This window comes from Thalassophryne amazonica, chromosome 7 (assembly GCF_902500255.1).
Source record: "Thalassophryne amazonica chromosome 7, fThaAma1.1, whole genome shotgun sequence".
NCBI classification, from domain to species: Eukaryota; Metazoa; Chordata; class Actinopteri; order Batrachoidiformes; family Batrachoididae; genus Thalassophryne; species Thalassophryne amazonica.
In genome coordinates this window covers 75,472,246-75,484,803 of record NC_047109.1, presented here as the reverse complement: position 1 = coordinate 75,484,803, position 12,558 = coordinate 75,472,246, and the positions used below count along the sequence as shown (strand labels likewise).

At 39.7% G+C, this 12,558-nt stretch overlaps 1 protein-coding gene across 4 annotated transcripts in view; it reads right to left on the bottom strand.

Moving 5' to 3' along the window:
- Window positions 1-2,719: 2,719 nt before the first annotated feature.
- Window positions 2,720-12,558, bottom strand: part of LOC117514204 (tyrosine-protein kinase STYK1-like) — a 30,237-nt gene continuing 20,398 nt past the window's right edge. For 3 of the 4 annotated variants that reach the window (XM_034174543.1, XM_034174542.1, XM_034174540.1), the window contains exons 13-17: window positions 5,920-5,994; window positions 5,435-5,643; window positions 3,701-3,741; window positions 3,510-3,606; window positions 3,203-3,395 (exon numbers count right to left, since the gene is read on the bottom strand). In XM_034174543.1, coding sequence (XP_034030434.1) covers window positions 3,203-3,395; window positions 3,510-3,606; window positions 3,701-3,741; window positions 5,435-5,643; window positions 5,920-5,994 — 615 coding nt within the window. Of the gene's footprint in view, window positions 3,396-3,509; window positions 3,607-3,700; window positions 3,742-5,434; window positions 5,644-5,919; window positions 5,995-12,558 lie in introns of all 4 variants that reach the window. The other variant, XM_034174541.1, reaches the window with a different exon arrangement.

Genomic DNA, 12,558 nt, shown 5'->3' with positions numbered 1-12,558 from the left:
CAGCCAACCTTGAACCTTCGTGCGCATGCATGATTTTTTTCACGCCTGTCGATTGCGTCATTCGCCTGTGGGCAGGCTTTGAGTGAGCACTGGTCCACCCCCCTCATCGGATTTCTTTTGTCTGGGAAATGGCTGAGAGACTGCCGCTTTGCTCCATGAAATTTTTTTCAGAAACTGTTAGAGACAGCCAGTTGGATACCATTCGAAAGATTCAGATGGATATCGGTGAAGATTCTGTTGGCGTCACGCGGATTAAGGAGTGTTAAAACCTTTTTAAAGACGGCCCACAACGGCGGAGGGCGCGCTGCGCACCGAGCGGCCATCGACAGGCTGGAACGACCAGATCATTTCCAAACTGAACGCTGTGTTGATCCGGGACATCGTGTGACTACCACAGAAATGGCAAGAGCGCTGGACATAGCACTTTTGCGGCACAGGAGATTTTGTAATGAAAGACGTGCGGAGGATTTTGCGCGTCGGCACAGAGCCTCTCATGGCGCACAACAAAAAAACACCCCCGTGTTGGAAGTCTCACAGGACATGTGGCATGTCCAGCTGTTACACAATTTCTCGGATACTCATTCGACTGAAAGTCATCGAAAGCTGAATCTTCTGAATGGTTTCTAACACGGATGTTTTTTTGTTTTGTTTTTTTGCGCGCCATGAGCAGTTCCATGCCGACGCGCGAAATCCTCAGCATGTCTTTCTTTACAAAATCTCCTGTAACAGTGGAATGTGCCGCAAAAGTGCTATGTCCAGCTCTCTTGCCATTTCTGTGGTACTCACATGATGTCCCGGATCAACACAGTGTTCAGTTTAGAAATGATCTGGTCGAGCCAGCCTGTCGATGGCCGCTCGGTGCGCCGCGCACCCTCTGCCGTTGTGGGCCGTCTTTAAAAAGGTTTTAACACTCCTTAATCCGTGTGACGCCAACAGAATCTTCACCGATATCTATCTGAATCTTTCGAATGGTTTCCAACTGGCTGTCTCTAACAGTTTCTGAAAAAAATTTCATGGAGCAAAGCGGCAGCCTCTCAGCCATTTCCCAGACAAAAGAAATCCGACGAGGGGGGTGAGACTAAAAGTAGCGCTTAGTGACGCAATTCAGAAAATCCTTATTCTAAGACATCTCTAGAATTTTCCCTGGATAAGATAAAAGTTATTCACAAAGCATCTTCAGCCTTAAGAGAGCAACTAAGGTGCAAAACTATTAAGAAGAAGGAGGAGGACTTTTAAGAAGCCTAAGAGTTTTAGACAAGATGGAGAGGAAGGACAGATTCCCTGTACGTTGAATGGCAGTGATTCAGTAACACTACTGGCTCGATGGTGCAGGGATAATGTTTGTGATTGACCTAGTCTGGAATGAGATTACTCTTCCCACCCAGTGTAGTAACAGTTTCAGTTCAGTTTCAGTTTATTTGCCATTTGCAGTAAAACTACATTGGAAAAAATGTTGCAAGAGCTTAGTGTGCATAAACATACATTTTAAAAACATGGACACAAAGACATAATAAATAATAAATGAATAAATAGATAACACTTGCCGCAATAAGAGATAATAAAAATAGTAAAGTGCTTGTCAGTCAGTGTGCACAGTTCAAAGCCATCACAGCTTGTGGAAAGAAGCTGTTTACATGGCGAGACGTGGTGCATTTAATAGAACGATGGCGTTTCCCAGAAGGAAGAAGCTCAAATATATTTTTAGCAGGATGGGTGGGGTCATTAATGATTAGTAATGCCTGCGAAAGAAGCCTGCCTTTAAAAATGTCCTCCAGGGCTGGCAGCTCACAGCCTATTACCCTGTTACCGTTACCCTGTAACGTAATAACACCTGAGATAGTCATCACAACATTGAAGTACCTGACTACGGGAAAAATGTAAATTTGATAACATTCATACAATTATTAATATCAAAGTAAGCAATGTCAGCAGCCATAGCCTAAATGGCAGCCTACAACACTCACCTGTTCGAGAACAACTTTGCTTGTGTGCTGCAATCTCCGCTCTTGCTTTGGAGTGCACCACATATCGGCACCTCTCACACTCATCACTTGTGCACACGAGAGGGAAAGACACATTGATTTGTTGGGCAATGTACTCCCAAGTCTGCCTCGTGTTGTGATCTGGGGACCCAGTTTCCCTCTTAACACTCTTATTCTCTTTTACGAGCTGTGCCAACAGCAGGTGCTGTTCTTCTGTCCAACTGGGTTTTCTAGTTTTGTTTTGGTAGTTTTGGTCATAGTGCCAAATCAAACTGCTTTTTATAAGGACACCAGCAGTCAGCGTCCAGCATTATCAAATACATTAACATTACCAGCGTGGAGAGTAAACATAAATTAATCAACAAACAGCATGTGAATGAGATATGTTCAAGCATTTAGAAGTTGTGTAACAAATCATTTAATTTGCTGCACAATTACACTTTTTAATACTGTCCATTCATAACTAGGAGCTCATTTGTTTTTTTCCTCTTTCCCTTTTTCTGACAACCAATAACAGCTTTCAGAAGACTGCGTCATACCTAGCAACAGGGTCAACCATACCTCCTCACAAGGATAAAAGTTTCTGTCCCCACCTTGCTCAGAGTTGCTGTCAGAAACTTCCTGGATCACTCTTAAAATTCCTAAGTTGGGAGCGCTCAGAGGACTCTGAGAATCTTTGTGAATATGGGCCCAGGAGTTCCTGAATTACATTTCCGACAGACCAAAAGTTCACTAGCTATGTCAAATCCTGTTTATTTGGTTAATATTCCAACAAATAGGTTTTTTTTTTGCATACAGTTTGTTTCACATGAATATCTTATCAGCTTAATCATTTAAAAATGTATTACTGTTGCAAACTTACAAAAATGCGGTCTCATATTTTACATCTTTTTACACAATGAATGTCAGTTTGTAAATAAAATTTGTAAACCATCATATTCAAACAGTGTCGACTACAATTTTAGAAAACAGCAGCTGTGTTTGGGTCAACTTTATAGACCTTAAAGTAGCTAGTACCAGTTTCTTTACAAGTCTGCAGTTCGGTTTCACACTAGGGTTTGACTCTAAATAACATTTAGATTATATATATAATGTAATTTCCCATTTAGGTTATATGTGAAGAAGAATACAGTTACTTCTGTGCTCTGAGCCCTTATTGTGCAAGTAAAACATGTTAAGAGTGTAACGTTGGAAGTTGTCGCCTGGGCTGCGAGCAGTGATCAGAAAACAGTGTAGTTGCTGGATTCCCCGTATCCTGCTTCCTGCAGATAGCGCTCAATGTTGACGGGCCCTGGCCCTTTAATGACTTTTTCGGAGGCGCTCTTCTCTCCTGAGAGGAGCTTGTGGTTGACCTCAGACAGAGAGGGTCTGTCCTGCTCCTTCCACTGGCTGCAGCTTTTAATAATGGAGAATCTGCCAGGGACACGGAACACTTGTTAAACATTTGAACGCTGACTGAGACAGTAATGCATGAATTCCTACAGGTTTGAAAGTTTTTTGTTTTGTTTTTTTTCTGCGTGTGCTTACAGAGTGCTGGAGCAGTTCGGAGGCTTTTTCAGTGATTTCCCACGTTGGTGAAATTGTAGGAGCTCATTAACGGGGATTTCAGCAAATGGGGCTTCACCTGGATGGAGATGATGCAGATATTCCAAATTATGACAATAATAAACACAGCTGCTGTCTGTGAATAACTTCCAGTTTCATAATATTGAACATACCCAGTGTTGCCATTTCATACAACAAGATGCCAAATGACCAGCTAGAGAGAAGCACAAGTAGAAATACTTAGAGCTCTAAATATTACACTGGATGTACATTTCATGACTTTTATAAAAGATAGCAACATTTAACTTTAAATAAATAAAAAAGGTCTTGTGTTCCACAACCCATGACCTCACAAGCTGACGTCTTTTTGAATTGGTGACAGTCTTAATTTTATTGTCAAATAATTGACAACAAATTTGTATTAAGTTATCGGTTAAAAATAATTCAGCTGTGATTCTTTACACTCTATTAAGGTGATCTCTTAAAGAAATAGATTGGGTTTCTGATTTTAGTGGGGTGGCATAGCAAAACAATTGTGCATTCTTGGATAAAAGCATCAGATTTGGCACACATATTCTAAATTGTTTATTTTCAGATATGGACCATCCTGGAGCTGATCTCTAATGAGCTACAGGAGTCAAAGAATTATACAGTGGTCAAAATTTTAAAATGCTCCAATCATGATGAAAACTATACCACATTTGTCTGATCATAACAATTCCTAAAAGGTATAGTTTGGACCATCTATACCTGAATGTTCTAGAGTTATGGGGTAAAAACAGCAAAAATGGTGACAAAGGTCAGTTTCAGTTTGTACAGAGGACAAAAGTTAAAGTTGCTCTAATTTTGGTAAAAAGTGATTAATAAATGGAATAATTCTGTGTTGTATGCTTGGTCTCCAAAGTAAAGGTCAAAAAAGGTTGACGTCCATTGGATTCTATGATGTGACATATTTTACCCCGTAACATGATAACTACGCATGACAGGTGGTGCAAACTATTCCTTTTTAAAATGCTATTAACCAATAATTTGCATCTTTTTTTTTAACTAAAATTGGAGCAACTTTAACTTTTGACCCCTGTACAAACTGAAACTGACCGTTCTCACCATTCTTGCTGTTTTTACCTCATAACTCAAGGACATTTAGTCATAGATAGTCCAAACTATACTTTTTTGGAATTGTTATGATCAGCCAAATAATGTGGTCTAGTTTTCAACATGATTGGAGCATTTAAAACTTTTGACCCTTGTGTAAATCTTTATTGATCGCTGTGACTCATTAGAGGTCAGCTCCAGGATGGCTCCATATCTGAAAATAAACAGTAGTTAATTTAAACTATGTGTGCCAAATTTGATGCTTTTATCACAAAATGCACAACTGTTATGGAAATTGCAGCTAAGCTGCTCCACTATTTGTAACTGAAAAACAGCTGTGCTATTTAAGCAGGGTCAAAGGTCAAGAAAGGAATTTCTGGTCATGTCCAGGAAAAAAGATGTTAGTGTCAAAGTAGTGAAGTTAAAAATTTTGTCGACAACCCTCAGCAGTTACAGAGACACAGCAAGGGGTCGTTTTATTCAGGTCAAAAGTCAAAATAAGCATTTCTGGTCACTTTCAGGAGATGTTCAAAAAGTGGAAACTTCGGCGCGGAGTACTTTAAGCCTGAGACCTCCTGACTTTTATTTTAGTCTGCTACAGCCTGTAGAAATGTGTATCTTGCGAATAATTTGAGATAAATTAAGACTCTGGGGATTAGAAGTGCCGGAGATACACTACCAGTCAGAACACCCAGAGCAGCACACACAGCTGGACAGGAGGAACAGAAAGCTTGACAATCTATTTTTTTAGTCAGCACACAGGCTGTGGAATAGTTTTTTTTATTCTACAGGAAGCTGTATAAATATCTGACATGTCACTGCCGTGGCTGGCGGGTCTCTTGGCTAACACCTCTGGCGCCTGCCATTTCTTCATGCTGGGGTCGTCCTTCTGAGTGGCGCTCTGGTTCTTCCTGGTGTAGACCCCGTAGAGGCCCCAAAGCTTGGCCGTGCACGCTTTACTGACCAACACGCTGTGAGCACGGATGTTTCCGTGCTGCAGCTCTTTGCTGTGCAGGTAGCCCTAATTAACGAAGAAGAAAGCAAAGCAGGATTCAGCTCACAAACGATCAGATATTCAGTAAATGTGCTTAGTGATCCAGGACAGCTGATGTAACGACTGCATGCTGTGGAGAATCTGATTAGTTTGAGTCAGTGGAACTTGATAGCAGTTTGTGATGTTTGTCATCAGTCTCAGATGATGGCAGGACAGACGGAGCTTCAGGAAAACAGGTGAGACACATTCAGGTCTGTTTTATAGCAGCATGTCAGCAGCTTAAGAATCAAACATTTTACTGACCAGTGCTGAAGCCACTTGTTGGGCCATGGTAAATATCAGTTTTTCAGTCATCTCACACGAAACATCTGTATGTTCCTGGAAATAAAACAAAGAATAATACATCATCATCAAAAATTTGTAGTTACTTTGTCCGCTGCATTATTTATTGGTGTGGTTTGATTTTTGATATTAGACCCTCCATAGTCTGTAGTAGTGCTTGAGGTTTCTTCAAGTTTTCCTCTCACCACCGTCTCTATGTGCTTGCACTTGGGTGAATGTTGGGTAAATTATATACCAGACTTTGAGTTTATAATGTAAACATATCCCCATGCGTTCATATTTCATTTTTTTTTTGACCCATTATATGCATTTTTAAGGTTCAAATTAAGGATCAGCTTGTAGATTAAATTTAACTACTATAAGCACTTATGTATGACCTTTAAAGGTCAGTCAAGGTCAAAGATCAACTGACCTATGAAAAGGTGAAATACGACTTCATGTTAGTACTGTATTTAATAGTCATCACGTGTCTCTTTAACCATTTCCTCCATTCTAAATATCGTTTATACATGAGCATTGGGGGAAAATTTTGACCTTGGCCTTTGACCTTTGATTTGAACTAATTGTTCTTTAAATCCAACTGCTTTGTCCTTGGCTGACTCTGTCATGCCACCACGTTTAGTCCAAATTGGATGAAAGCAGGAAGGAAAGAGACAGAACAAGGCAACGGAACGCTCAATAGAACAACAAGCTACCTTTTTTATTTAGTGGTACAACTCATCAAAAGAAATACATTCATTCATTCATGTTCTGCAGCTTGTCCACGTTGCAGTGGCAGCAGACCAAGCAGCTCATCCCACACTTCCTTATCCTCTGCCAAGTCCTGTAACTCTTCCTGGGGGATCCTGAGGTGTTACCAAGCTATCTTGGAAATATAATCCCTTCAACATGTCCTGGGTCTTCCCCTGGGCCTCCTCCCAGTTGGCTGTATCTGGAAGACCTCTGGCTGATTTTCTTCTTCACCACAACGGTTTGGTACAGCGTCCATAATACATCAGACACCGCCCCAATCATTCTATTGATATCACGCTCCAGTTAACCCCCACTCATGAACATGACCCCAAAATACTTAAACTCCTTCACTTGGGGCAGTAACTCTTCCCTCACCCAGAGAGGATCTGAGACCTCCATCTGTTTTCTGACGGAGGTCTCAGATTTGGATGTGTTGATTCTCATCCGATTGTCTTCACACTCTGCCTCAAACCTGCTCAGTGCACATCAGAGGTCACTGCCTGAAGCCAACAGAAACACATCATCCACAGAAAGCAGAGATGCAACTCTGAGGTCACCAAACTGAACACCCTCTGGTACCTGACTGCACCTTGAAATCCTATTCATGAACATCACAAACAGGATTGGTGACAAGGGGCACGCTGGAGGAGTCCAACAACCCACAGGGAACAGCTGTGATGTAATGCCGGCATTCGGACACAGCTCCTATTTTGGTCATATACAGACCGGATTGTACATGGCAGCTGTTCTGGTACCCCATATTCCATCACCCCCCCAGTTGTTACAAGGAAAGGTGATGTAACACAGTGGTAAACATCAAATCAAATCAATTTTATTTATATAGCTCCAAATCACAACAAACAGTCGCCCCAAGGCGCTTTATATTGTAAAGCAAAAGCCATACAATAATTACAGAAAAACCCCAACGGTCAAAACGACCCCCTGTGAGCAAGCACTTGGCGACAGTGGGAAGGAAAAACTCCCTTTTAACAGGAAGAAACTTCCAGCAGAACCAGGCTCAGGGAGGGGCAGTCTTCTGCTGGGACTGGTTGGGGCTGAGGGGAGACAATCAGGAAAAAGACATGCTATGGAAGAGAGCAGAGATCAATCACTAATGATTAAATGCAGAGTGGTGCATACAGAGCAAAAAGAAAAAGAAACAGTGCATCATGTGAAACCCCCAGCAGTCTAAGTCTATAGCAGCATAACTAAGGGATGGTTCAGGGTCACCTGATCCAGCCCTAACTATAAGCTTTAGCAAAAAGGAAAGTTTTAAGCCTAATCTTAAAAGTAGAGAGGGTGTCTGTCTCCCTGATCGCAATTGGGAGCTGGTTCCACAGGAGAGGAGCCTGAAAGCTGAAGGCTCTGCCTCCCATTCTACTCTTAAAAAACCTAGGAACTACAAGTAAGCCTGCAGTCTGAGAGCGAAGCGCTCTATTGGGGTGATATGGTACTACGAGGTTCCTAAGATAAGATGGGACCTGATTATTCAAAACCTTATAAGTAAGAAGAAGAATTTTAAATTCTATTCTAGAATTAACAGGAAGCCAATGAAGAGAGGCCAATATGGGTGAAATATGCTCTCTCCTTCTAGTCCCCGTCAATACTCTAGCTGCAGCATTTTGAATTAACTGAAGGCTTTTCAGGGAACTTTTAGGACAGCCTGATAATGAATTACGATAGTCCAGCCTAGAGGAAATAAATGCATGAATTAGTTTTTCAGCATCACTCTGAGACAAGACCTTTCTAATTTTAGAGATATTGTGCAAATGCAAAAAAGCAGTCCTACATATTTGCTTAATATGCGCATTGAAGGACATATCCTGATCAAAAATGACTCCAAGATTTCTCACAGTATTACTAGAGGTCAGGGTAATGCCATCCAGAGTAAGGATCTGGTTAGACACCATGTTTCTAAGATTTGTGGGGCCAAGTACAATAACTTCAGTTTTATCTGAAATTTAAAAGCGGAAATTAGAGGTCATCCATGTCTTTATGTCTGTAAGACATTCCTGCAGTTTAACTAACTGGTGTGTGTCCTCTGGCTTCATGGATACATAAAGCTGGGTATCATCTGTGTAACAATGAAAATTTAAGCAATGCTTTCTAATAATACTGCCTAAGGGAAGCATGTATAAAGTGAATAAAATCGGTCCTAGCACAGAACCTTGTGGAACTCCATAATTAACCTTAGTCTGTGAAGAAGACTCCCCATTTACATGAACAAATTGTAATCTATTAGATAAATATGATTCAAACTACCGCAGCGCAGTGCCTTTAATACCTATGGCATGCTCTAATCTCTGTAATAAAATGTTATGGTCAACAGTATCAAAAGCAGCACTGAGGTCTAACAGGACCAGCACAGAGATGAGTCCACTGTCTGAGGCCATAAGATCATTTGTAACCTTCACTAATGATGTTTCTGTACTATGATGAATTCTAAAACCCGACTGAAACTCTTCAAATAGAAGATGATCAGTTAGCTGTTTTACAACTACCCTTTCAAGAATTTTTGAGAGAAAAGGAAGGTTGGAGATTGGCCTATAATTAGCTAAGATAGCTGGGTCAAGTGATGGCTTTTTAAGTAATGGTTTAATTACTGCCACCTTAAAAGCCTGTGGTACATAGCCAATTAATAAAGATAGACTGATCATATTTAAGATCGAAGCATTAATTAATGGTAGGGCTTCCTTGAGCAGCCTGGTAGGAATGGGGTCTAATAGACATGTTGATAGTTTGGAGGAAGTAACTAATGAAAATAACTCAGAACAATCGGAGAGAAAGAGTCTAACCAAATACTAGCATTACTGAAAGCAGCCAAAGATAACGATATGTCTTTGGGATGGTTATGAGTAATTTTTTCTCTAATAGTTAAAATTTTATTAGCAAAGAAAGTCATGAAGTCATTACTAGTTAAAGTTAAAGGAATACTCGGCTCAATAGAGCTCTGACTCTGTCAGCCTGGCTACAGTGCTGAAAAGAAACCTGGGGTTGTTCTTATTTTCTTCAATTAGTGATGAGTAGTAAGATGTCCTAGCTTTACGGAGGGCTTTTTTTTATAGAGCAACAGACTCTTTTTCCAGGCTAAGTGAAGATCTTCTAAATTAGTGAGACACCATTTCCTCTCCAGGATTGGTGACAAGTGTTATAAACATAACACTGTCCCAGCTTTTTTGCAATGTGTTGCAAGCATCCAGTGATGCATCTTATATCACCAGTTATCCATCTTCATGATGAAGTGGTATAGAGGAGGATTTTCTTAAAAAAGTAGACCTGAAAGTTTAGCTACAAATTGCCAGAAGGTACATCTGAGATGCAGGCCTGGATTTGATCTGTTTTGGTGAAAGAAAATCCTTCTCTGCTCTACTCCACTATGAAGCTAAGAGTAGTGATGCAAAATCCAAAGCTTGCACTGTGCACAATTTCTCCAATCACAGCCACATAAGACTATAACTTCTCCTGGGTTGTCTGGGTGTCTTGGTGGCTTTCCTCACTCTTCTTCTTCTTGCACAGTCACTCAGTTTTTGAGAACTGTCTACTCCATACAGATTTACCATAGAGTGCCATATTGTTTGTATTTCTTTGTAATTGATGTAAATAAAGTCTGAAACATATTCAGTGGCAGCTTTACCATCAGAGAGCCTCATACACAACTACCACAAAAAACTCCAAGCTGTCATTGATGTTAAAGGGGGCAACACATGGTATTAAGAACAGAGGTATGTAAATTTTTGATCAGGGTCATTTGAGTAGTTTGTGTTGTCATTATTATTTAAAAAGAATAAACCTGGTTGTTTGACAATAAATGGCTTCACCCAACCACTAACCATGAGTGAAAAAAAGTTTTTGTGTTATCATTCATATTCTCTGAAAAATGGCCAAAAAACAAAAATTCCGCCAGGGTATGTAATGCCAGGGTGTGTGTGTGTGTGTGTGTGTATATATATATATATATATATATATATATATATATATATATATATATATATATATATATATATATTTATAAATAAACTCAAACCACTCTAATAGTTACTCCATTTCACCATCACAAAATGTTTCCCAATCATTTGTTTTGAGGCCTTTAACACAAGTCGAGATTCACAGAGCACTAAAGCAATTACATGCTGCTAAATCTGCAGGTCTTGATAATCTGGATTCTCATTTTCTTAAATTATCCGCAGATTTTATTTCTGAGCCCCTCACACATCTGTTCAATCTCAGTCTGACTAACAATATCATTCCTGCTGTGTGGAAGACTGCATATGTTCTTCCTCTTTTAAAGGGAGGGGATTCATCAGTTTTAAATAACTACAGGCCCATTTCAAAATTATGCGTTTTAGTTAAAATTCTTGAAAAGTTTGTTGCAGACCAGCTTAAACAGTATCTAGAAGAAAATCACATTTTAATTAATAATCAGGTTTTAGAAAAGGACACAGCACAATGACCGCTGCTGTGAAAGTTCTCAATGACATAATTGAGGCTGTTGACAGTAAAAAATATTGCACTGCACTTTTTATTGATCTGTCAAAGGCCTTCGATACCGTTGATCATGCTATTCTCTTAAACAGACTCTCTGTGATTGGCTTTTCTAAAGAAGCTCTGGGCTGGTTTAGTAATTACTTATCAGGGAGGATGCAATCCGTTCATTTCTCAGGGTCTTCCTCTCCATTTCTTCCCATAACAAAAGGGGTTCCCCAAGGATCTGTCCTAGGCCCACTGTTATTTTCTATTTATATTAATAATCTCTGCTGTAATATATCCAATACATTTGTCATTTTTACGCAGATGATACCGTTATCTATTGTTCTTCTGCCACAGTTGAACAAGCGTTTGCAGTTTTACAGTCAGTTTTTATAATTCAGTCTCATTTGATGAATCTTAAACTGGTTTTAAATGCAGACAAATCAAAAATAATGCTTTTTTCAAATGCTAAATGGTTACCCGCAAATTTCCCCAAGATAAAAAGCACCGAGGGCACAGAGATAGAAATTGTGTCAACTTACAGGTACCTCGGCTTATTAATTGACCAAGATTTGTCTTTTAAACCCCATATTGAGGGCCAAGTTCAAAAACTAAAGTTGAAATTGTTTCTTCTTTCGGAACAAATCCTGTTTTTCAATTCTTGTAAGAAAGCGTCTAATTTCTGTAACTTTTTTACCTTTGTTGGATTATGGAGATTTATTGTACATGAATGCAACTTTACAGCACCTCAAGAAATTGGACAATGTGTACCATAGTGCTTTGCGTTTTATCACTGGTTGTGGAAACCGTGTTCACCACTGTATACTGTATTCTACAGCCGAGTATCCATCTCTGTCTGCTCGTAGATTGTCACACTGGTTTTTATTTGTCTATAAATGTATTCTTGGGCTCCTGCCATCTTATCTGTGTGTATATATGTTTAAAAATCAACCATCGTACGGCCTACGTTCCCAACAAACATTTCAGATGTCAGTTCCTCGGGTGAGAACTGAACTGGGAAAAACTGCTTTCAGATATGCTGCCCCCGCTTCTTGGAACAAACTCCATAAGGATCTGAAATTAACAGATCCTGTGACTTTGGGTGAATTTAAATCTCTTTTGAAGGAACGTGAAACTAACACTATTGGACATTGTGACTGCTTCTAGTACATGCTGAATTTACTGTGGTTTTTAATGGTCTTAATGGTTTTAATTGTTTTACTCTTGTGTGAAACTGTGTTTGATTGTTGTCTCATCACTGTAACAATGTTTTGGCTGCTGTCTTGGCCAGGTCACTCTTGGAAAAGAGATGTCAATCTCAATGAGTTTTTTACCTGGGTAAATAAATGAAATGAAATGAATATATATATATATATATATAGAGAGAGAGAGAGAGAGAGA